The sequence below is a fragment of the Chlorocebus sabaeus genome, chromosome 18, assembly GCF_047675955.1.
Source record: "Chlorocebus sabaeus isolate Y175 chromosome 18, mChlSab1.0.hap1, whole genome shotgun sequence".
NCBI classification, from domain to species: Eukaryota; Metazoa; Chordata; class Mammalia; order Primates; family Cercopithecidae; genus Chlorocebus; species Chlorocebus sabaeus.
In genome coordinates, this window is record NC_132921.1 from 35,803,163 (window position 1) to 35,829,520 (window position 26,358).

The 26,358-nt window shown below is 39.9% G+C and overlaps 1 protein-coding gene across 1 annotated transcript; it reads left to right on the plus strand.

Annotated features, from left to right (window-relative positions):
* The first annotated feature begins 624 nt into the window (after positions 1-624).
* Positions 625-21,801, plus strand: IER3IP1 (immediate early response 3 interacting protein 1). Its single transcript, XM_007974105.3, has 3 exons — positions 625-813; positions 18,904-19,005; positions 20,613-21,801. Exons 1-3 carry the CDS (start codon positions 723-725, stop codon positions 20,666-20,668), a joined length of 249 nt encoding a protein of 82 aa, XP_007972296.2. The 5' UTR covers positions 625-722; the 3' UTR covers positions 20,669-21,801.
* Positions 21,802-26,358: the final 4,557 nt, after the last annotated feature.

A 26,358-nucleotide genomic window follows, 5' to 3' on the forward strand; every position in this document is an offset into this window, starting at 1 on the left:
AGACAGGGTTTCGCCATGTTGGCCAGACTGGTCTCGAACTCTTGACTTCAGGTGATTTGCCCGCCTCGGCCTCCCAAAGTGCTGGAATTACAGGCGTGAGCCACGGCGCCCGACCTCAAAATATTTTCATTTCAACATGTTATCAACATTTAAAAATTATTGGGAGGCCGAGGCGGGTGGATCACGACGTCAGGAGATTGAGACCATCCTGGCTATCACGGTGAAACCCTGTCTCTACTAAAAATAAAAAAAAATTAGCCGGGCGTGGTGGCCGGCGCCTGTAGTCCCAGCTACTCGGGAAGCTGAGGCAAGAGAATGGCTTGAACCCGGGAGGCGGAGCTCGCAGTGAGCCGAGATCGCGCCACTGCACTCCAGCCTGGTCGACAGAGCCAGACTCCATCTCAAAAAAAAAAAAAAAAAAAAAAATTATTGGGATATTCTTCATCCTTGTTCCAGTTCCAAGTGTCTGAAAGCCGGTGTGTATTTTGCACCTGCAGCACCGGCCACACCAGAGCATTGATTGCACATCACCGCTCTAGACAAGCGGCAGGACTTGCAGACTTCAGCGAGGGGCGGTTCTTAACCAGATGGGGGCGGGGCTTCCCGGAGAGTTCGTCTTGGGCCTCATCGGCTTCCGTAGGAAGGCGCCAGCCTTGGAGGCGCCACGTCCTTTGCGGCGGCGGGAGAGAAATCGCTTGGACTTCGGGCGGCTCCGGACGGCCATGGCTTTTACCTTGTACTCACTGCTGCAGGCAGCCCTGCTCTGCGTCAACGCCATCGCCGTGCTGCACGAGGAGCGATTCCTCAAGAACAGTGAGTGGGGCCGCGGGGCGCGGGCTGGGGCGGCGGCGGAGTCCTGGGGGTGCGAACCCTAATGGGGCCGCGTGGGGGGACACCACTGGCCGGGACAGAAGAACAGCGGAAGGCTCGGCTCGGAGTGGAAGCCGAGTCTTTCCTCTCATCAGGTTTGGGCTCAATAGCGGGAGAATATTCAACACACAGCCGCTGTGCAGGGCCCAGGGGGTTGGGGTGGAGGGATACGGAGGTCAGTAAGTGCCACTACATAAGTGCTTGTGATTACTTCGATTCAGTAATTTAATTGCAGTTTTCTGTGACTTTTTTTTTTTTTTTTTTTTTTGATACGGAGTCTCGTTCTGTTGTCCAGGCTGAAGTGAAGCGGCGCGGTCCTGTGACTACTTTCAATAGCCGAAAACCCAGGGTCTGAGTTTTGGGCTAAGAGTTGGGGGTGAGGGGCCGGGCGCGGTGGCTCACGCCTGTAATCCCAGCACTTTGGGAGGCCGAGGCCGGCGGATCATGATGTCAGGAGTTTGGGACCAGCCTGGCAACGTGGTCAAACCCTGTCTCTACTAAAAATACAAAGATTAGCCTTGCGTGGTGGTGAAAATACAAAAGTTAGCCGGGCGGGAGGCTGAGGCAGGAGAATCACTTAAAGCTGGGAAGCGGAGGTTGCAGTGAGCCGAGATCGCGCCATTGCACTCCAGCCTGGGAGTGAGACTCCGTCTCAAAAAAACAAAACAAAACAAAACGAGTTGGGGGGTGGAGGGGAAGGAGGCATGGCTCATTTTGGAGCATCAGTAGTTCACTCACTGATGGAAGGCAGTAAGTGTTCCTGGGCTTTAGGAATTATAGGAAGGGAATGCGTTGGAGTTATCAGGACATTCAGCCACTCATGTTCCAAGAGAAGTTTATTCAGATAGCTTGTTGGGTGCATACAGTGTGCCAAAAACTGCTAGAATTTAGAAATTCAGAAATGAAAACACAAGTTATGCCTCCCAGGATCTCACGTTGTGTACCGAGTATGTCCGTTTGAATTACTGAAACGTAAAACCAGGAGCAAGATTGATTCATTTCATTGATTACTTCAGAAGATATTTATTGAGTGCAAAGTATGTGCCAGGCCCATTTATAGTAACTGAAGTTACAGCAGCTACTCTGCCATTCTGATGGAAGTTAATCTAAATAAAAACTGAACAAGTGACAATAACAAGTATAGACAGTATTATGTAAGAAAGAGAAGTACAGGCAGATACTAACTTGTGTATCTGCGAAAGCTTCTTGAAGGAAGAGTGTTTAACCTTAAATCTGATACATGAGTAAACATTAACTCGGTGAAGGTGAAGGGTTGGGAGGAGTTGGAAGGGTGAGGAGAGCTTTAAGTGGTGTAGATCTGGTGTGAAAACTCTGAGGCAGGTGAGAAGAGGGTCTTAAGACAGCGACATGACCAGATTTGTGTTATTTGCAAGATCCTTCTGGCTACAATACGGAGGAAAGATTGGAAGGGAAAGCAGTGGATGTGGGAAGACCCATTCTTTTTTTTTGGAGACAGAGTCTCATTCTGTCCCCCAGGCTGGAGTACAGTGGTGGGATCTCAGCTCACTGCATCCTCCACCTCCCAGGTTCAAGCGATTCTCCTGCCTCACCCTCCCCGAGTGGCTGGGATTACAGGCATCTGCCACCACGCCTGGCTAATTTTTGTATTTTTAGTAGAGATGGGTTTCACCGTGTTGGTCAGGCTGGTCTTGAGCTCCTGGCCTCGTGATCTGCCCACCTTGGCCTCCCAAGGAAGAGCCATTCTAAATAGGGCAAGTAGACACAAGTGGGTATAATAATAATGATAACTAGTACTTATGTAGCACTTACGTGCAGGATCTGTATCAAGTGCTTTACATATATTAACTGGTGTAGCCTTCACAGCAACTCTGTGAGACAGTTTCTGTTTTCATCCCCATTTTCCAATGGGAAACTAGAAGCACAAAGAAAGTAGGTGGCCTTTCTAAGAACACACAGGTAGAAAGTAGAAAGTGGTGGAGCTAGGATTCAAACTTCATCTTGCAGAGTTCATCTGTTCACTGCTATACAGAAAAGTAGAAGGGATCAAGTTGGGGGTTGGATTGTGTCCCTCAAAAAGATGTGTTGAAGTCCCAACCCTTGATACCTATGAAGGCGACCTTGTTTGGAAACAGGATCTTTGCATATGTAATGAAGTTAAAATGAGATCATACTGGGTTAGGTTGGGCCCTAGATCCAATGACTGGTGCCCTTATAAGAAAAGAGAGATTTGGAGACACACAGATGCACACACAGAAGACCATGTGACAACTGAGGCAGAGATTGGAGTGATGCATGTATAAGACAAGGTATACCAAGGATTTCCAGCAACTACTGGATGTTAAGAGAGAGTCATGGATGAGATTATCGCTCAGAGCCCCCAAAGGAACCAACCCTGCTTATGCTTTGATTTCAGACTTTTAGCCTCCAAAATTGTGAGAAAATTTCTGTTAAGCCACCCAGTTTGTGCTGCTTTGTTGTGGCAGCCCTAGGAATCTTACGTAGATCAGAAGATATTTTTAAAGTAGAGGCTGGGCATGGTGGTTCACGCCTAGCACTTTAGGAGGCCAAGATGGGTGGTTCACTTGAGGTCATGAGTTTGAGACCACCCTGTACAACATGGTGAAACCCTGTCTGTACTAAAAATACAGAAATTAGCAGGGTGTGGTGTTGGGCACCTGTAATCCCAGCTACTTGGGAGGCTTAGGCAGGAGAATTACTTGCCTGGGAGGCAAAGGTTGCTTTGAGCTGAGATCGCGCCACTGCACTCCAACCTGGGTGACAGAGCAAGACTGTGTCTCAAAAAAAAAAAAAAGGAAAAAAAAGTAGAAAAGGCAGAATTTACTGTGGGACTTTGGGACTAAGAGTGGATGAAGTCAAAGATCTCTTGGCCCTCTGGGTTAAGCCACTGAGTGAGGGTAGTACCTTTACTGAGTTAGACAGTATTAGAGGAAAATTTGGGGTGATAGTGCTAGGTAAGGAGGTGAAGATATCGTGAAATAAATTTTAGTCCTGCTCAGTTTGAGATTTCTATGAGATATGCAAGTGGAGATGTAAAATAGCCAGTTGGATTTAAGTCCATAGAAGAGCAGCACAAATTAGGGTGGAGATTGAAATTTGAATTTGTCAAGCATAGATAATAAATGAAGTCATATGAGAAGATGAAATTACCAAAGAAAAGAGTAGAGTACAAAAAGAATTGGTGCCCCAGACAGCCCTAGAATCTCCTCTAGTATTTAATGTTTAGGTAGAGAGAGAAGAACTGACAGAAGAACTTGACAAATGAGCAAAACAGAGATGGAAAAACCTAGACAGTGGGACTTCACCAGAATCAGGGAGTGTTTGAAGAGATACTGCAACAGTGGGATGTTACTGAGAAGCTTAGTATAGTAGTCCCCCCCATCTGTGGTTTGGCTTTCTGCAGTTTCAGTTGTTGTCACCTGCCATCTGAAAGTACTAATTGGAAAATTGCAGAAATAAGCAATTCATGTTTTAAATTGCAACTGTTCTGAGTAGCCTGATGAAATCCTGTATCATGAGGACATGAATCTTCCCTTTGTCTAGCATATGCACACCATATATGCTACCCACCCGTTAGTCACTTGGTTATCAGATGGAAAAAACATACTACTTATAGGGTTGGGTACTGTCTTCTGTTTCAGGCATCTACTGTGGAGTCTTGAAGTGTATCTCCAAGATTAAGGAGGGGACTACTGTAAGTTAAGGACTGAAAAGAGTCCTACTGATTCAGGATAATTGAAGTCATTGGTGATTTTACAAGAGCAATTACAGCAGTGGGTAAAATCCACATTGGAATGGGTTGGGAAGTGAGTAGAAAGTTATAAAATGGAGACAGTAAGATTATCCAATGTTATCTTTAAATTGGAGGAAAAGAAGAAAAGGTGACTTGAAGGGATATGGGGATATGTTTTATGGTGGTGGTTTTGTTTGTTTTTAGAGCTTGAGGTATCTCAGCAGTGACAATGAAAACTAGCTCTGTGTCTTCAACAAGTCAGCTCTATGAACAGAGTGGAGGAGGGATGATCAGTGAGGCATATAAACACAGTGTTTTCTAAGAAAGACCAAAAAAGAAGGCCCAGCACAGTGGCTTAAGCCTGTAATCCCAGCACATTGGGAGGCTGAGGTGGGCGGCTCACTTGAGGTCAGGGGTTCAAGACCAGCCTGGCCAACATGGAGAAACCCCGTCTCTACTAAAAATACAAAAAATTAGCTGGGAATGGTGGTACGTGCCTGTAATCCCAGCTACTGGGGAGGCTGAGGCAGGAGAATTGCTTGAACCCAGGAGACAGAGGTTGGAATGAGCTGAGATCCCACTGCCACACTACAGCCTGGATGACGGAGTGAGACCCTGTCTCAAAAAAAAAAAAAAAAAAAAAACAAAACAAACAAACAAACAAACAAAAAACAGAGAGAGAGATGTCAATCTGCTAAATCTCAGAACAGTAAGAGTCTCTGTCATTTGAGCCACAGCCTGCTCTCGCAGCCTCCACAAAAAAAAGCAAAAGGAAGGAAATCATAAAGACTACAGTGAAAGTTAATGAAATACATAGTAGAAAAATATTAGAATTAAGAAAACCAAAAGCTGATTCCTTGACAAAATTGACAAGTCTTTAGCTAGACTGACTAGACTCAATTGGGAAATCCGAATAGACCTATAACATATAAAGAGATATAATTAATAATTTAAAAGCTTCTCACAAAGTCAAGCCTTCAACGTTGCATTCAACCAAACATTTAAAGAAGACTTAATACCAATTTCTCACAAACTCTTCCAAAAGATAGAGGGGATAGAACACTTTTCAATTCATGCCATGAAGTCAGTATTAACCTAATATGAAAACCAGACAGAGACATCACAAGAAAAGAGACTGTAGACCTATATCTCTTTTGAATATAGCTGCAAAAATTCTCAACGAAATACTGGCAGACTAAATCTAGCAACCTATAAAAGGGATTATATACCATGAACAAGTGGGATTTGATTTATCTTGGGAGTACAGGGTTGGTTTAACATTTGAAAATCAGTTATGTAATACATGATATTAATAAAAATCACACAGTCGTCACAAAAGATGCAGAAAGGCATTTGACAAAATTCAGTACCCTTTCATGATTAAAAAAAAAAAATAACAAACTAGCAATAGGAGCGAACTTTCTTAATCTGATAAGGGGCATGTATGAAAATTCCCTAGTTAACATCATACTTAATGCTGGAACACTAAATTCTTTCCCTGATGTGGAATAAGACAAGGATGTCCTCTCTTGCCATTTTTATTTAACGTTATAATGGGGATTCTAACCAGGGCAGTTAGACAAGAAAAAAGACATCCAGATTATGAGGTTGAAAAAATAAAACTCTTTTTATTGATGACATAATTTTGTATATATAGAAAACCCTAAAGAGTCCACTACAAGGCTATTAAGACAAATGAATGAATTTAATAAGATTGCAGAATGTAGGAACATTGTGTAAAAATCAATTGTTTTTCTGTGCACAATGAACAATTGTAAATGAAGTTAAGGAGATAATTTTATTTACAACATTAAGGATTAAATAGGAATAAGTTTAACAGAAGTACAAGTTTCATGCTATGAGAACTATCAGGCATTATTGAAAGAAAGAAGATTAAAGATCTTTTTAAAGATAGAGACTTCCCATGTTCACAGATCAGAATACTTAATATTATTAAGATGACAGTACTTAATATTGATTTATAGGTTTAATGTGGTGTCTCAAAATCCCAGTTAGCTTTTTTGAAGAAGCTGATGAGTTGATTATAGAGGAAATGCAAGGAATCCAGAATAGTCAAGACAGTCTTGAAAGAGAAAAACAAAATTGGAGTTGTGCTTTCCAATTTTAAAACTTATTGCAAAGGTCCAGTAATCAAAACAGGATGATACTGGCAGAAGGGTAGACAGATCAATGAAATAGAATTTAAAGTTCATTTAAAAATCCTTACATTTGTATCAATTGATTTTCAATAATGGTGCCAAATAACCTTTTCAACAAATAGTTCTTTAACAACTGAATAGCCATATAAAAAAAAAGTAAAGTTGGACTCCTACCTCACACCATCTTCAAAAATTAACTCATAATCATAGACTTACAAACTGTAAGATAAAAAGCTATACAACTCTTAGAAGAACATACAGACAAAAAACTATGTGACTTTTTGTTGGCTAAAACCATCTCAGATACAACACCAGAAGCACAAGTGCCAAAGAAAAATAGATAAATTGGATTTCATCAAAATTTTAAAAATTTCATGCTTTAAAAGACAACCACAGACTGGGATAAAATATTTGCAACTCATATATCTGATGAGTGACTTCTATCCATAATATATAAAGAACTATTGGAACTAAATAATAAAAGATAAATAACCCAATTAAAACATTTATGAAGGAACTGAATAGAATTTTTTTCCAAAGAACATAAGCAAATGATCAATAAGCACATGAATAGATGGTCAGCATTATTAATCATTAGAGAAGTGCAAACCGAAACCATAATGAGATACCATTTATTATTATGGCTATAATAAAAAGGTTAAATAATAAGTGTGGGTGAGGTTGTGAAGAAGTTGGAACTGTCATATATTGTTAAAGAGAATGTAAAATGGTTCAGCCACTTCGGGAAACAGTCTGGCTGTTCCTCAAAATGTTAAACATAGTTACTGTATGACACAGTGATTCTACTCCTAGGTGTACCAAGAGTATTGAAAACAAACATGGAATGTTCAAAATAGCATTGTTCATAATAGCCAAAAAATGGAAACAACCCAGATGTCCATCAGCTGTTGAATAGATGACTAGCTGTGGTATATCCATAATGTAGAATACTATTTGGCAAAAAAAGTAACGAAGTATTATTACATGCCACAATATGGATGAACCTTGAATCATTATAGAAAGTGAAAGAAGCTAGTCATAAAAGACCACATATCATATGATACTGTTTATAAGAAAGATCACATAGCATATGATACTCTTTATGTTAGGCAATTTTTTGTAGACAGAAAGTAGATTAGTGGTTGCTTGGTGCTGGAGGGCCTGATGGGGTGGGAAGTGGTTGTCAGTGTGTACAGGGTTTCTTTTGGGGTGGTAAAAGTATTCTAAAATTGAATGTGGTGATAGAGTTGCAGAACTCTGAGTGTACTTCAAATCATTGGATTATATGTATGAATTGTAAGATGTGTGAAATACATCTCCAAAAAGCTGGGAGTCTGTTTTTTGAATTATACATTCTTACCTGAAAATAGGAAGTTTTGATAAGGTTATAGAACTGTGAACTCTTATACTCTGCTGATGGAAGTATAAGTTGGTACAACCACTTTGAAAAACTTTTTGGCAGAAGTAACTAAAGCTCATCCTACACATCTTGTGTGATCCTACAGTTTCACTCTTACACAAATGCTTATAAATATGTGCACCAAAAGACATGTATGAGAATGTTCATAGCAGCATAATCGCAATGAAAACTAGAAATGGTAGAATGACTAAATTGTATTCATATAATGGAATGCGCATAACAATGAAAAAGAATGAATTGTGGTCCTGCAAAGCAATATGGATGACTCTGACACAATTTGAGCAAAAGACAGACACAAAAGAATATATATTGGATAATTCTTTACATAAAGTTTAAAAATGGACATAACTAATCTATAGTGCTATCTTCCTTCATGGTTTTGAAATCTAATGAGCTTTTAATACTCACTAATGCTACAGGCTGAATAATGTTCATTTCATATTGTTAGTTATGTTTAATAACCAAGTCTTTGATTATACTACCCTTAGGTGAAACTTAAGGGATTTTTTTTTTTGGTCTTTTTTATTTTTTTCTTTTGAGATGGAGTCTCACTCTGTGGCCCAGGCTGAAGTGCAGTGGCATGATCTCTGCTCACTGCAACCTCTGCCTCCCGGGTTCAAGCAGTTCTGCCTCAGCCTCCCGAGTAGCTGTGATTACAGGCACCTACCACCACGCCTAACTAAAAAAAAAATTTTTTTTTGAGGTGGAATCTCGCTGTGTTGCCCAGACTGAAGTGCAGTAGCACGATCCCGGCTCACTGCAACCTCCCCCTCACGGGTTCAAGTGATTCTTCTGCTTCAGCCTCCTGAGTAGCTGGGACTACAGGTGCTACCGCCACCACGCCTGGCTCATTTTTGTATTTTTAGTAGAGACCGTGTTTCACCATGTTGGCCAGGCTGGTCTCGAACTTCTGACCTCAGGTGATCGACCCGCCTCAGCCTCCCAAAGTGCTGGGATTACAGGTGTGAGCCACCACGCCCAACTGGGATATGTTTTAGAACACCTGCAATGTGTCCAACATTGTTTCAGACATTTTGGGTTTATAAGAGAAATACTTGGTTCTTGCCTTCAAGGAATGTAATTTATTTAAATAAACTATATGAACTAATTGGAGAATAAGAAGTGACAGTTAACTTCACATTATCGATTGGGGTTAATATAAAATATACTGTAATTCCATTCTGTCTCCACAGCTAATTTAGGAAAGCATAGATTGTATGTCTGTAGCATCTCAGATTTTGTAGAATGATCTCAGTTTTGTATATTTAAAGCCATTGTTCCAATAAACCAGTAATTCTCACTTGAAAGTTTATTTCAGAGTTATTAAAAGAGCATTTAAAAAATATAATGCCCAAACCCTACTGTAGATCTGTATTCAAATTTTAAAAGTGAAGTTCAGTAGTATGTATTTTCCAAAATTTCTGCAGGTGATTGAGATTTGTGCCCCTACATTAAAAACTCCTGGTACAGGGGGCCAGGCGCATTGGCTCATGCCTGTAATCCCAGCACTTTGGGAGGCTGAGGCGGGCAGATCATCTGAGGTCAGGAGTTCGAGACCAGCCTGGCCGACATGGTGAAACCCTGTCTCTACTAAAAGTAAAAAAATTAGCCAGGTGTGGTGATGCTCCGCCTGTAATCCTAGCTGCTTGGAAGGCTGAGGCAAGAGAATGGCTTGAGCCCAGGAGACAGAGGTTGCAGTGAGCTCACACTGCACCACTGCACTCCAGCCTGGGTGACAGAGTGAAACGCTGTCTCAGAAAAAACCAAAAAACAAAACAAAACAAAAATACTGCTAGAAACTGTTAGAATGGCCCAGATATATTAATACTTTACCCTCTAGAACTTTGTCTTCCACACTTTGTCTTCTCTACAGAGGTAGCGTATAAATATTTTGCCTGAGCATGTATTTTGAATGTGATCCTCAAACTAAGGGAAAACACTACATTGGCTCATCTAAGTGAATAAGCTGTTGTTTAAAAATATCTAAATATGTTTTAAAATAGAAGTTTAAAATATTTTAAATACTTATTAAATATTGTTTATATAGGTGCTTTCTTATTGCCTAGGTTTTTTATTTTATTTGTTTTTAATTTGGGTTTTTAGATAAGCAAGCATAGATTTTTGTAGCAAACTCCTTACTGGTCATCCTGCCTCCAGTTTCGCTTCTCAGGTGAAGCTGAGCCTATTCTTCAATGGTTTGAAATTTTTCAGTTCTTCAGTATCTGTAGCCTTCAATGTAAACTTCAACACTCTCATGTGATTTCAAGCCTACCATAAGGTGCCCCTTCCTCCTCCTCCTTCTCTTTTATCCTTCCCCAGTATTTGTCCTATGTACCATTTTTACCACTGCTGAGCCTTTACTCATTGTGACCTTTACTTAACCCTTTTAAGTGGCTAACTCCTCAGCCTGTCAATTAAGACCTACCTCTGGCATTGCCCTTTCCCTCACACCGTCTGTGACCCATCTCCATGGGTCATAGCATCACTGTAGTTTCTTTTCTGTCTCCTCCAGCAGACTGAGAAGGATTCTCTTATCTTTACAGTTCTGTCAGTGAATATTTTCTAAATAATTAAATAACTTTACCGTTATCATAGTCTTGCAATTCCTGATGCAAAGGATATGTGTATTCTTATAAATAATTTAGTAGTATTTTGACAGTAATACAGGGAATATGTTGTTTCTTCCAGTGTTCCACAATGATGTTAATTTTCTTTTAGTGCAGTGGCGCTATCTCAGTTCACTGCAACTTCCATCTCCTAGGTTCAAGCAATTCTCATGCCTCAGCCTCCCAGGTAGCTGAGATTACAGGCACACGCTACCATGCCCAGATAATTTTTGTAGTTTTTGTAGAGGTGGTTTTTTGCCATGTTGGCCAGGCTGGTCTTGAACTTCTGGCCTCAAGTGATCTGCCCCGCCTTGGCCTCCCTAAGTGCTGAGATTACAGGCGTGAGCCATCACACCCGGCCACCATTGATCTTTTTGATAAAGGTCATTTTCAAAAACTTACATTAGCAGAGTTCTTTGTGTAGTTTATTAGGCACTTTCATGTTTATGATAGCATTTGATCACATGTAAACTTGGTGACATTGACAAAGAAAATCACTTTCATTTTCTTTTATAGATATGGAAATTGATCTCAGAGAGGCTGAGATCTGCTCAGGGTCAGCGAGTTCTCAAAACTGTTACTAATACTTTTTCTTCAAAATATGTGTGCCGAGAGTTTTTGGCTGAGCCTGGATGGATTGCCATTTTGTGTGTGACTTTTTTGAAGTCTGGACAGCAGAAGAACATGTTTGGTGATTGCAGTCAGTAACTTTTTCTATTCAACTGTATTTCTGAAATTAAGGCAGCAAGTACTGCTAACTGGTCTTATCATTTATTCTCTGCCAGGCGCTCTAGCTGTGGAAGTGACAAGAAAACCAGATAATTAAATCTCTCTTTTTTTTTTTTGGAAAGAGGGTCTCTGTCACCCAGGCTGGTGTGCAGTAGCATGATCACAGCTCACTGCAGCCTTGGCCTCCCAGGCACAAGCAATGCTCCCACCTCAGCCTCCTGAGTAGCTGGGACTACAGGAGCATAACACCACACCCGGCTAACTTTTTTACTTTTTGTCAGGCTGGTCTCAAACTCCTGGACTCAAGCAGTCTTCCCACCTCAACTTCCCAAAGTGCTGGAATTGTAGGTGTGAACCACTACACCTGGCCAAATCTTTCTCTTAAAAACAAAAACAAAAAAAAGAAAAACAGCAATGCTCCTTAAAACTTTGGCTGGAAAACAACTGAGTATCCCTATGTAGCAGTTGGAGGGTAAACTATTTGTTCTAGTAAAAGATAATCCCTGGCCCCTGATCTTTTACTTGTCACATTTGTATTCGTATGTGGAATATCTAGACTAATGACTTACTGTCTCCATCCGGAAATTCTCCATCCATTTTTTTTTCATTCTGGTGGCATAAGAGTAGAGACTGGGCTGCAATTAACTGAGAACTTACTATATGTTTAAATTACTTCAGTGGTGATGCTTTAATTATGTTAATTCCAGTATTGTAAAGTTTTATCTTGTTTTGTTGAAGAGCAAAATTTTTTTTTTTCTGGGAGTCACTCATCTCACATGTAAAAAAATATGTTTAAGCAATTTTTTGGAACGGATCTAAAAGAAAAAAGATTGCTGGGAAGTATGGTTTCCAATAAAAATTGAGTGCATAATCCATATAGTACTTAAGACAAATCCTTTTTGCCATATGTGAAATTGGATGGAAAGGATTGATAATTTAACCGATGATACATTTTAAAACAAGTAAAGAAAATGAAACTATCAATACCATGTAAAGATGGTTTTAAAACACAATTTTGAATAACATGATGCCATAGAACTCATCCCAGCCCTCAGGATGTTCATGCTGTGGGGAGGAAGACCTAGTTGCAGATGGCTTTCTTTTTACATTTTTTTATCAAAGCAATATGTGTATGGCTTTCAAAGTCAAAAAGCTCGTCAGTTTATAAAGAAAGAAGCCATTTACCTCATTCCTCCTTGACCTGAGCCCCACTCCTTAGAAGCAGACTATTGACTTGTGCTATGGAAGGGTTTCACACAATTATACCACCAGCAGCACACTCAGGCTTGAGTGAGCACAAGCATACTAGTCCTCCCTTATTTACAGTTTCGCTTTCCACAGTTTCAGTTACACGCAGTCAGTCACAGTCTGAAAATACTGAAATGGGAAATTCCAGAAATAAGTAATTTATACATTTTAAATTGTGGGCTGTTATGAGTAGCATGATGAAGTCTTGCACCATCCTGTTCCATTCCACCTGGGATGTGAATTACTCATTTGTCCAGCATCTCCGTGTTGTGTATGCTGCCTGCCTCAGCTACCTGTTAGTCACTTAGCAGTCATCTTGGTTATCAGAGTAAATGTTGTAATATCACAGTGCTTATGTTCAAGTAACCCTTATTTTACTTAATACTGACCCTAAGGTGTAAGAGCAGTGATGTTGGCATATTGTTATAATTACTCTATTTTATTATTAGTTACTGTTGTTGATCTCTTACTATGCCTAATTTATAAATTAAACTTTACCAGAGGTGTGTATATATAGGAAAAAATATATAGTATATTTAGGGTTTGGTACTATCCGTGGTTTCAGGCATCCCCTGGGGATCTTGGAATATATGCCCCATAGATAAGGGGGGATTACTGTACACATACTTCTCTTCCATCTCTCCCTTCTCCAACCAATTATTGGTTATATCAGCATTCCATGTTTACTATTACTATGAATATTGCTCATAGCTGAATGGTAAAAAAAAATATGACTTTTATTCTTATAGTTGATTTGTGATTTAGTTATAGCATTCTAGATTGAAACTAATTTTTCTGCAGTTTTGAAGACATTGTACCTTTTAATTTTCTCATTCATTGGGCTGTTTTCTGATTGAACCCTTTTGGCTAAAAAGGCTCATGTTCTTCAGTTTGGGGATATTTTATCTTAATATTTCTTCAATAATTGCTTCTTATTTTTTCTTGTCTCTTTTTGGAACTGATTATTTTGACAGATTTATACTCCAATTTTCTTTTTTCTTTTTATTTTTATTTTTATTTTTTTTTTTGACATGGAGTCTCGCTGTCTCCCAGGCTGGAGTGCAGTGGCGCAATCTCGGCTCACTGCAAGCTCTGCCTCCCGGGTTCACGCCATTCTCCTGCCTCAGCCTCCCGAGTAGCTGGGACTACAGGCGCCCGCCACTGCGCCTGGCTAATTTTTTGTATTTTTTAGTAGAGACGGGGTTTCACAGTGTTAGCCAGGATGGTCTCGATCTCCTGACCTTGTGATCCGCCCGTCTCGGCCTCCCAAAGTGCTGGGATTACAGGCTTGAGCCACCGCGCCCGGCCAATTTTCTTTTTTCTTTAATTGTGTTTGGTAGGTTTTCTTAATTTCATCTTGCAACCACTTTTTTTGAACTTTTAATCCTAATGTAGCAATAGCTGCTTGATCCCTGGATGGGATCTGTTCTTATGGTATTCTGTTTTTGTTTCATAGCTACAATGGCTTTTATCTAAGGATGTTCATTTAAAAAATGTATTTTTCTACTTCTTGCATCTTCTCTTCCTTAGAGTCTCCATTTCTGTTTGATATGTCTTTCCATATTAAGAATTGTTCTTTCTTGACTATTCGTTTAATTGTAAGGGACTGAGAAGCTCTTTGGAAGTTCCATGTGTGTGGTCAGGGCTTGTTTACTGGTGGGTCTCAGTATTAAGTGAATGAAGAAATTGGCTATTTCATTGAGGTGAGGCCCCCAAATGTCAGTATTGGGAGGAAGTCTTTCTTCCTGGACAACTGGCCAATTTCCAGAGTAATTTTCCTAATAGGTCTGTGGCCTGGGGGTTGGGGACCCCTACATTACTCTCGCGGACCTATTAGGAACTGGGCCACTCAGCAGGAGGTGAGTGGCAGGCAAATGAGCTAAGCTTCTTCTGTATTTACAGCCATGCCCCATGGCTCACATTAGTGCCATCACCACCCCCCCCCAGCCCCTGTCTGTGGAAAAACTGTCTTCCACGAAACCGGTCCCTGGTGCCACAAAGGTTGGGGACCGCTGGAGTAATTAACTGTGAATAGGAATACTTGGAGGGGTGTGATAGGATATAAAACTAGAATGTCAGTTTAAGGAGTTTGGTTCTTATTCAGTAGGCAATGGGAATCAAGGTAGCAAGATATAAACCTTTAAGGAAGAAAACTTACAAGTGTTGAGATATCAAGATTACAGGGGTATCTACTAAAAGAGTCTTGCAAGAGATAGCAAAGGCTCTGATAGTGACAACTGTGATGGTAGTTGTACTATGGTAATTCAAAAAAGAACAAAACCCCTGTGGACTGGAAGGACTATAAGCAGAACCTGAGCTAGGTTCTGTGAAGAGTGAGTAGGAGTCAACAACAACCCTGTTGTAAACTTGAATTTTAAGTTAGTTTTATACCACAACATATCTCAGTGACAAAAAAAGCAAACAACCATTATTTAGCATTTTATTTCAACCGAATAAAAGTTGATTAAAAGTGAAATCTTATTTCCTGATATTTGAGTCTTTCAGATACATATATTCTAAAAAACTGTCCTCTTCAAGTTTAAGGGTTAGCATGTCAGGAATTAATTAAGCCCTGTAGTCATATGAGATAGGGAAAAGTGGACCTGAAATGAGGACAAGAAAAGGACAAATTGCAGAAATGAGAACATGTAAGTCTTCAAAACAATGTGTCGCACAATATAAAAAGAATTAGTGCATAAGGGTAAAGAAGTAATGATTTGTAGTATCATAGGAAAATGACAAAAGAATGTAAAAGACTCACTTATAGAGAATAAGAGGGGTAGTGGGCTAAATTCCTCAACTCAAAACTAAATGAAGAGGAATGATAAGGAAAAAGGTAAAAAAAGATATGTCCTGCTGGCAGGATAGAGCATGTTTTGGAAGCCTAACCAAGCTATTACAGGTTTGGATCATAATCCCAAAAGTCCTGGATACCATAATTCCTAATGTCTCAAATCCCAAAAGATTAAAATCCTGAATGTTGAAATCTTGAAAGCTGAATTTTGGGGAAGGGATTAGTGTGTTTTAGGAGTATAAACAGGATAGTTATATCAGGTTAGGTGCATCATGTTAGGCGGAACTATTACCATGTTCTTGTCTTTATTTGCATTTGGTGGGAAATTCAGGTGAGTGGATTGGCTACCAGATGCTGCAGTGGTGAAAACTTAAGTTTAAAAATGCATCATTTGCCTGTGTTAGCATTCCTTCCAGCTGATGGCATTCCAGGAGCTTTTAATGAGTTGAACCCACGTTTGCCTGAAGAAGCCAGCGAAGTTACTGACTGGTTCAAAAATAGTTATGTGCATAGTAGGGTAAGAAGACACTGATGCAGCAGTATTGCTTTTGATCACCAGTGTTGTTTCTACCAAATTTGTGATCTCTATATAAGTGGATGTGAAATGGATTTCTGGGTACCCAAGACAACATAGAAACATGGCACAGAGGATGGGAACTTTTATTTATTTTTTATTTTATTTATTTATTTATTTATTTTTTGAGATGGAGTTTCGCTCTTGTTGCCCGGGCTAGAGTGCAATGGCACGATCTTGGCTCACTGCAACCTCCACCTCCCGGGTTCAAGCAATTCTCCTGCCTCAGCCTCCTGAGTAGCTGGGATTACAGGCATGCCCCACCAAGCCCAGCTAATTTTGTATTTTTAGTAGAGACGGGGTTTCTCCATGTTGGCCAGGCTAGTCTCGAACTCCTGACCTCAGGTGATCCACCTGCCTCAGCCTCCCAAAGAGCTGGCATTAGAGGTGTGAGTCACCGCGCCCGGCTGATGGTGGGAACTTTTAATAGGGAAAACTCATGTTGATGTATATCAAACCATAGAAGAATTTCAAAAAGAGCAATGCCACCTAGAAAATGAATGTGAACATTTTGTCTGAGGAGAGCCATGTCCTAAAAGAAAAAAAAGCAGCTACTCATTGTGATGCAGGACATCAAAATATAGTTAATGATGGAGAAAGCCAACCAGCCCTTAAGGAATATCTCCATGCAATTGCCCATAATCTATCCCTGTAATAACACATTATCATATGGCGATTTTTTCAGCTTTTTTCTTTTTCAGTTGTTTTCACTATTTTCAGTTGTCAGCATGATTTTTTACAATTTCCAATGCTATGTATTTCATCTTTACATCATTTGCAATACTGGAGGTATAAACTGTGTAGAGACTTTTAGAGAGTTCTAATTTGTTTTATGCATTCTTTGCAAATTTGACTGCAAAAGTACATTACCACAGTGTTGACTTTGTGTTTAGGCATTGTGCATGTATGTAAAAATGTTGAAACTTCCTCAGTAAATGAAGAAAGGTTCTTTCTGTATATCTGTCTGCATTAGTGAAAAATAAAATTTCTTGTTATCTCGGCTCTTTGGGCAATTGCATATGCAGTGGTTACCTACTGTAGTTTTTGATTGATCTGTCAAAAGACTTAGGTTGTTTGTCATGGTATTTCAGATGACCACAGTTATAAAGCTAGGTGAACACACTTACCAACCATAGTGATAATGTGTTTATACATTTCCTTTTTCACCTCTTTCTTTGTGAATATGGTTCACCTCATGGCTGTTACACCTGTGTGACTGTCATTAGTATACCTTAGTGCCACAAAAATATATATATGCTGTCATTGCCTATTTTTTTGTGTAAAGTGGTCTTTGAAGTGTTCTGTTGTGTTTTTATGTTTCTCAAATGACACATTTGCCTCTTTAAAAATTTGTTTTTAAACTCTGTTGCCCAAGCTGGAGTGCAGTACCATGATCATGGCTCACCACAGCCTCAACCTTCCCCAGGTTCAGGTGATCCTCTCACCTCAGCCTCCTGAGTAGCTGGGACTACAGGCACACACCATCACACCCAGCTAATTTTTGTAGTTTTAGTAGAGACAGGGTTTCGCCATGTTACCCAGGCTGGTCTCGAACTTCTGGGCTCAAGCGATCCACCTGCCTTGGCCTCCCAAAGTGCTGGAATTATAGGTGTGAGTCACCATGCCCAGCCCCCAAATTCTTTAAAAGATAACTCCCCTTTTAAAAATATGAATGAGGGCTGGGTGCTGTGACTCACGCCTGTAATCCAGGAGGCCAAGGTGAGTGGATCACTTGAGCCCAGGAGTTCAAGACCAGCCTGGGTAATATGATGAAATCTGTTTGTATTAAAAATACAAAAATTAGCCGGGTGTGGTGGTGTGCACCTGTGGTCCCAGCTACTTGGGAGGCTGAGGTGGGAGGATCACCTGAACTTGGGGAGGTCGAGGCTGCAGTAAGCCATGATTACACCACTGAACTCCAGGCTGGGCGACTCCAGCAGGGTGACAGAGTGAAACCTTGTCTCAAATGAAAAAGAAAGAAAGAAATATTTAGGCCGAATGCAGTGGCTTGTACTTGTAATCCCAGCCCTTTGGGAGGCTTAGGTGGAGGATAACTTGAGATTAGCCTAGGCAGCAAAGTGAGACCCTGTCTCTATATTATTGTAATTTTTTTAAAAGAATCTAAAAAATTCTTCCTAGAATTACATTTTTGAGATTTTGATGTTTCTTGATTGTCATTTTTGGGATTTTAGATGTCAGGGTTTTGATCTTTTGGATTTTCAAGATTTGGTATTATGGTGTTTGAGATTTGTGTATTTTGGTATTATGATCGAATCCCACTTTACCAGGTTTACTTTATAAGTTTCCCCAAGTAATGTAGACAGTGATTCTCAGCTACAGCATTTTTATACTAATGATCGTGATGGGTTTTGTAAATTCTGAATTGAGCTAATTATAATAATTACATAGTTTGACAGTATGCTTTGGTTTTCATTTGTGACTTGAGAAGTATTTTATATGGTATTTTTAACAAGGAGAAAAAAACAGTTACAAAGATCATCTTTACTAAACTAAATGCCATGGAATAATTTAGATTGTAGTTTATTTTATAAAATCAAAGTGTAAATGAAGTGAAGCGAGGGTGTTGCTGCTATCAAAAGTTAAAAAGAAAACAAATATTTAACTGACTATTTTAACTTTTCTTAAAAGTCATATGACTTTATACTTTGTCTTTAACAAGGTCTCAAACTAATCTTTTAGAAGATGACTAGTAAGGGAGCAAGGCAAGTGTGTAATAACTTTTAACACAGCTAATCTTTACATTATACAGTTGGCTGGGGAACAGACCAGGGAGTTGATGGATTCGGAGAAGAGCCGGGAATTAAATCGCAACTAATGAACCTTATTCGATCTGTAAGAACCGTGATGAGAGGTAAGAAGAAAAGCCAATAGAGCACTCTTAAGTTTTAATGTTGTGGTTTAAGTAGCAAAGGTTCTAAATGTGAATACCACATATGCCATTCGTAGTGGGAATTTTTTTTCTCTTTTAACATGGCTTTAATGTCCATCAGTGACAGACTGGATTGAGAAAATGTGGCACATATACACCATGGAATACTATGCAGCCATAAAAAAGGATGAGTTTGTGTCCTTTGTAGGGACATGGATGCAGCTGGAAACCATCAATCTCAGCAAACTATCGCAAGAACAGAAAACCAAATACTGTATGTTCTCACTCATAGGTGGGAATTGAACAATGAGATCACTTGGACACAGGAGGGGAAGCATCATACACTGGGTCCTAGTGTGGGGATGGGGTAGCGGGGAGGGATAGCATTAGGAGATATACCTAATGTAAATGACGAGTTAATGGGTGCAGCACACCAACATGGCACATGTGTACATATGTAACAAACCTGCACGTTTTGCACATGTACCCTAGAACTTAAAGTATATAAAAAAAAAAAAAGTTAAATAAAACAAAACAAAACAAAAAGAAAGTTCCTGTTTTTTTTTTTTTCTTTCTTAGTTTGCTTCTTACTTCAATTTAAGCCAGTTGGTACAAATAGAATGCGTAGTATAATCTGTATTATCTGTTTGTGTGTTACCTGTCAGAGCTAAAAGACAAAATTATATTCTTGCCTTTTGGAAACTGTTGCTTCCAAGTTGTAAAATCATATACAGTATTGGGAGATTTTCGAGAGAAAGCTGGGCACGTTGGTTTACTCCTGTAATCCCAGCACTTTGGGAGGCCAAGGCAGGCAGATCACCTGGGGTCAGGAGTTCGAGACCAGCCTGGCCAACATGGTGAAACCCTGTCTCTACTAAAAATACAAAATTAGCCGGTGGTGCATACCTGTAAGCCTAGCTATTCAGGAGGATGAGACAGGATGATGGCCTGAACCCAGGAGGTGGAGGATGCAATGAGCTGAGATTGTGCCACGCCACTGCACTCCAGCCTGGGAGACAGAGCAAAACTCTGTCTCAAAAAAAAAAAAAAAAATAGAGATCTGGTATCTGTCATTCTACTGGAAAATATTTTTGAGCAATTCAAGAAAAAAAGAGTTCAAAAGCCTTTTATTCAAAATCGTTATAATTAGGACCTCTTCTCCCTTTAATCACAACCTCGATACAATGGTAAGTAAGTTCATTTTTAATGTAGTAAAATGACACTACAGAATCTTCTTTGCACTGTATTTCTAATCTTAATTGTCAGTGACAACCCTGTGGGTCTACTTCTGCCTGGCTCCAATGCACTTGTGTTCCTGGGGTTGCACCGGGAGTATCCACAGATGTTTCACATTGATCTAGCTGTTCCAGTGCAACCCTTACTCCCAGTTATACAAGCTCTCTTTAAATTAAGTTTTGGATCTAATGATCCAATGTGTTTTAGAATGTTTCTTTGTTACAACTATTTACAACATGATTATGATGACATATTGTTAGATATTTCTATCCTTCCTGGAGGCTAATAATTATTTTCTAGTTTTTTCTCTGTTTTTTCTTTATAGTAACAAACTTTTTTTTTTCTCTTTGCAGTGCCATTGATAATAGTAAACTCAATTGCAATTGTGTTACTTTTATTATTTGGATGAATATCAGTGGAGGAAATGGAGACTCAGAAGAAGACATGCCAGTAGAAGTTATTACTTCGGTCATTATTGGAATATTTATATCTTAGCTGGCCGACCTTGCACTTGTCAAAAATGTAAAACTGAAAATAAAACCAGAGTTTCTATTTATCTGGTTTTTTTTTTAATGTTGCACTTGTAGTTTCATTACAAAAAGATCAGATCATGAGAGGTAGTAACTCTCCAGGACTGGAATATCTGATTGCTCACTGTTAATAGTAGTTCATGCTGTGATGAGATTGTTAAAAGGGTGTAAGACTGTTGCTTCTCTTTTTTTTAGATATTTTTCTATCTCTCACTTCTCAGGGATGAATTTTTTTTTTCAAAGTTTTGAAGTTCCTTGCAACTTAGCCATGATGTGAATGGTTATCCCTAGATAAAATTTAAAGGATTTTTAAAAAGCAATTACTGCACATAAAATGATAAATAGGTAATTTGAATAATTTTATTTTAAGCTCCTTGGTTAATTATTTTGTCTATTGTCTTAGCTATAAGTTCAAATTTATACATACTATTGAGTATTAATATTCTCTGATTTCAGGGAGAATTCTGTCAGTCACATGATGATTATGTTTTTGTTTAACATTCTTTCCATGCATTTGTTATTTTATTAATTGGCCTGAATGATGAGACCAGACCAGTGTTTACAGATTTTCATTGTTAGAAAAATCTATAAGTCTGCCCTTTTTACAATGATGATTTAAAAAAAAAAAAAAGCATAAATATTAGCCTGCAAGAGCAGTCCTAAACAATCACAATTAAACTGTACTACCCAAGAAAACTGTTTATTGTGAAGCATAAAAAAAATCATTACATTTCTATTTCTTGGTGGAGTAGCACATTGTGGAGTGTGATTCTTAATTCTTCATTAAGTTTATCAATAGGACATTCATGCTGGATAGGTTGTCTTTTGTTTTTATGTCTCAGACCATTTTGTGAGGTTGTTTGCCCATCTCATAATACAGATTTATGCAGAAAGGTTGAAATTATGTAAATGGTTTTTATGGAAGTTAATCAGTTACAATATTTTAAAGGGGTAGAATGGCATCTTTGTTTATAGGAGAACATTTGTAAATAAAGTTGAATTTCTAAGTCAAGCACTTGTTTTTGTACCTTAGTATAAACCTTTCAGTGTTAACTGCATTAATCTCCATTTTGTGTGAACACCTCTTATTATGTTCTTTGCTGTAAAATTACTGAGTATAGAGTTAATGAAAGTAAATATTTACATCTTTTTTTTTTCTTCTTTGGCGAGTTAACTGAATTGCTGACATACATCCAGAAGACTCACGAGCAACTTTTATTTCATGACTTAAGTTACTTCTAAAACTATGGAGCAGGTATTAAGTACCTTTTGACCTTTCCTGAGTTAGAGATGGATGATCTTTGGACTGTAGGCTTGCAGCTAGTCCAAGGAATGTACCATGGATTCTTAGTTGATTACTTGGCTCATGTGAATGACTAATTTGGTACTTAGAGGCCATGTTCTTTTAGCCTTACAAAGAACTCATGCATGAGTTCAAGTTTGAGCTACTGAAAAGATTCAAAAGAAGCAGTTACTTGAGGGCAGGCCCATTTCCCCATATGGTATGAGCAGTACAAAATTTTTTAAAAAGAAAGACCTTGATCTGATGTTATTTTTCATGTAAGACATTACAGCATACCTTCATCTTAATTCAGTGTTGGGATGTTGTTCAAATATTCCATCAGGGAGCAGTCACAGAAGGACCAGGATCAAAGTATTCTGTAACCAAGTAGTTCTGAGGAAAGTGAAGCAATGAACATCAAGATATGTCATATCTGGAGGCCACTTCCTAATTCCAGTTTGTGGCTAAAGAAGGGTCTGTAAGCTTTCACAGGTCAGCCTTGGTTTCCCCAGAACAGTTGTGATTCAGTAAACAGTGTGTTATTTTAATAGACAATGACTTAAGTGCCTGTTGGCCTGCCCACGTCCTCCCCTTTATCTATTATCAGGATTAACAATTTGTGATCATTCTGGACTCCAAATACCAATTATGTTTATAGTCCTTATGTATTCTGGCCCTGTGTTTGCATGCCTCTGAACTGTGCGAAGGTTCTTGCCTCTAGTCTGTAGATATTAACCAAATTCATACCCTTGTCGCTAATCAAGTACAGTGGTTTTCAAACTTTTATTGTTAACAGCAGAACCAGATTTTCAAAGGAATTCTGACACAACTAACATTCCAGTATCTAAAACAGATGAGAGTAGTTCCATTTGTTTGTTTTTAGTTGAAGTAGGGCTGGGATTCAAAGGCTCACTATTGAGCCTCCACTGCACTCTTGTCAAGCTTCCCAAGGCATTTCCATAAAACCCTAAATTTTCAAAAATATAGCTAAAAAGTATCTTAGAAAAACCCCTGCTTTAGCCATAAAAAAATAATTAGATAATATCTTCTGTGGGAACATGGATGGAGCTGGAAGCCATCATCCTTAACAAACTAATGTAGGAACAGAAAACCAAATACCGCATGTTCTCACTTATAAGTGGAAGCTAAATGATAAGACCTTGTGGACATAAGGAGGGGGACAACAGACACTGGGGGCTATTTGAGGGTGGAGGGTGGGAAAGAGTGCCAGAAAAAAGTAACTATTGGGTACTGGGCTTAGTACCTGGATAACAAAATAATCTACCAAACCCCCGTGACACAAGTTTACCTATTTAACAAACTTGTACATGTACCATTCAATCTAAAAGCTAAAAAAGTAAAAATACAAAAAAATAAAATCCCTGCTTTAGGGAGGTTGGAGGGGGTGAGGGATACAGAAGCTACATATTGAGTACAATGTACAGTAGTCCAGTGATGGGTGCACTAAAATTTCAGACTTTACACCACTATACAATTCATCCATGTAACCAGAAACCACTTGTACCCCTAAAGCTATTGAAATAAAAAGCTAGATGAGTTCTCCCACCTTCCTCTCCCCACCAAAATCCTTGCTTTAGATACAATAAAAGTAGGCAATCTGATCTGTGTTCTATATGTGTTAGATGTGTATTACTGGTGAAATGACAAGAGAAAGCAAGATATTTGACTAGTAAAAAGACTAGGAGGCAAGATATATCTAATATATCAAGCAAACCTTTTGCCATGTGACTGAAAGCAAATATACTTCCTAAGACTTCAGTAGTTTTTGGTTATCCTATCTGTAAAATTGGTCAATAACCTTCAGAACAGAAGTCTGGTCCAGATTATCTATATATATCTTTTCCAGATCACTAATCTTTGAATCCAGTTGTGCTTCAACCAAAGAGATGTTCTCCTGAAAATGTTTTTTATTAAGTAAATCACTTTCTCATTTATTAGTTTCTAAGTTATTACCAATGTAACGTTTTGAGGCTGGACGCGGTGGCTCATGCCTGTAATGCCAGCGCTTTGGGAGGCCGAGGCGGGAGGATCACTTGAGGTCAGGAGTTTGAGAACAGCCTAGCCAACATGGCAAAACCCCGTCTCTATTAAAAGAACAAAAGTTAGCCGGGTGTGGTGGCACATGCCTGTGATTCCAGCTACTCAGGAGGCTGAGGCATGAGATTCGCTTGAACCTGGAAGGCGGAGGTTGCAGTGAGCTGAGTTTGTGCCACTGCACTCCAGCCTGGGCTACACAGTGAGACTCCGTCTCAAAACAACAAAAATAACATTTGATACCAATCAGAATGGAATTCTTTTTTGTTAAGATTTCTCTTGGCCCCTGATTGTTCATTAGATGTCAAATATTGTGAAAACATTTGATGCAAGGACCTGGGTCACAGTGAGCAATGTCCAAGGGTATCAATGATCAAGATAAGTTTTTCCTACTGTTTTTGTTCCAGTTCAGATACTGCTTTATGTCTTCACTCCTTTGGGTTTTTTGCCCCCTTTTTTTTCCTGAACCCAGCCCCTCCCTTTGGAGGGCTGAATTTCTTCTTTACTTATCTTGCCTTTCATCAAGTAGATCCATATGGAGAGATGAAAGCCATTAGTCCTATCCCATGATTCCACATAATGTGAATGAGGCCAGGCATTGGTGCTCGTGCCTGCAGTCCCAGCACTTTGGGAGACTGAGGTGGAAGAATTGCTTTAACCCAGGAGTTTGAGACCAGCCTGGGCCACATGTGGGACCCCACCCTGTCTACAAAAATCAAAATTAGCCAGTTGTGGTGTGCATCTGTGGTCCCAGCTGTCTGGGGAGGCTGAAGCAGGAGGATCCCTTGAGCCTGGGAAGTCGTGGCTGCAGTGCATGATTGCACCACTGCACTCCATCCTGGGTGACAGAGAGAGGCCCTGTCTCAAAAAAAAAAAAAAAAAAAAGACACTGTCAGTCACACTACCCAATTGCCCAGTCTTGGAGCCTGATAATTGATGCCTTCTCCCTAACCCCAATCTAATCTGTCACCAGTTTCTGTTTTGCCTCTTATGAATTTATCCTCTTTGCTTTGTTTCCACACATTCTAATTAAAGTATCTCTCTTGTAGCCTTGCAGTGGGACTCTTACGTGGTCTCACCCATTCTGGCATCTCTCCTATCCATACTGCAGGCAGAGGAAGCATTTAGAAAAATACATTTCTTACATTACCCACTTAAAATCCTTTGGTGATGTCTTAATCTGGTCAAAGACAGCTAGCTCATAAGGGGAAACTAGAACCAAATCCTTTTTCCTTCAACCAACTAGGCCTCACACAAAACTTAAACTTAGCAAATATGAGTAAGACAAAAAACTTCAGATTCAGCGGGGAGAAAAAGCAAATGGCTCCTAGTCCAAGGGACAGAATGGGTTACAGCTCTTAACAGGGCTGGCTGCAGCCTTGGGTAGTGGGGGTGTTAGATTGTGGCATACGGGTTGGCATATATGGGTCCCCAGTCAAGGACAGAGCAGTGGTTTTATCAAGGGGTATAACCCTAGTATAAGGTGTAACCCGAGTATCCTACTATGTCAAGAGGGCTCCAGAAAGTTGTTCAGTCACTTTCATAGTGAGTGCGTAAGAGTGACCTTTCTGTACTCTTATTATTCAGGTCCACATAACTACTTGCATCAAGAGGAGACAAGTAGAGACCCCCACGAGTGTGGCAGTGGGGTAGGGAGGGAGGTGGTTCTGGGTGTACCAAGATAGAGCTCCCGTGGAACAGGAAGGCACGGCCCGTAGTGGCTCTAACCGGGAGAGAGGCAGGGTGGGAAGGCTGACTAAAGTTTAGGGATGGCTGAAGCGGGAAAGGAGGGACGTCGCTGCCTCAGGGAGTAAAGGAGAAAGCAAGAGGTGCCAGGTGCTATTCAAGTAGCTAAGAGGGAAATGGCGACTTCGGAGATCGGGATGTCTAGTCAAGTATGACTTCTTAGTTAAACCTCGAGAGTGGACAACTAGTGGAGGAAGGGAGGGTGAAGGCAAAGAACACTACTCAGTAACACTCGGTTCAACAGTGGTGCTGTGGACTGTAAAACAGCTACCGAAGAAAGGCAGGGGATTATTTTTCCTCGTGCATCCCGGCCCAGGAGGCCGCGCCCTTGGGAAAGCAAGTCTCCAGAAGGGCGTAGCTTTCCGTCACCGGCGTTGCAGACGGAGAACTACTCGACGCGGTAGCTGTACGGCTCGGCGGAAACCTCGGGCGAAGGGTGGGGCGAAGCCGCGAAAGGCGGGGTTTCCGGGCGCGGCCAGGACCCAG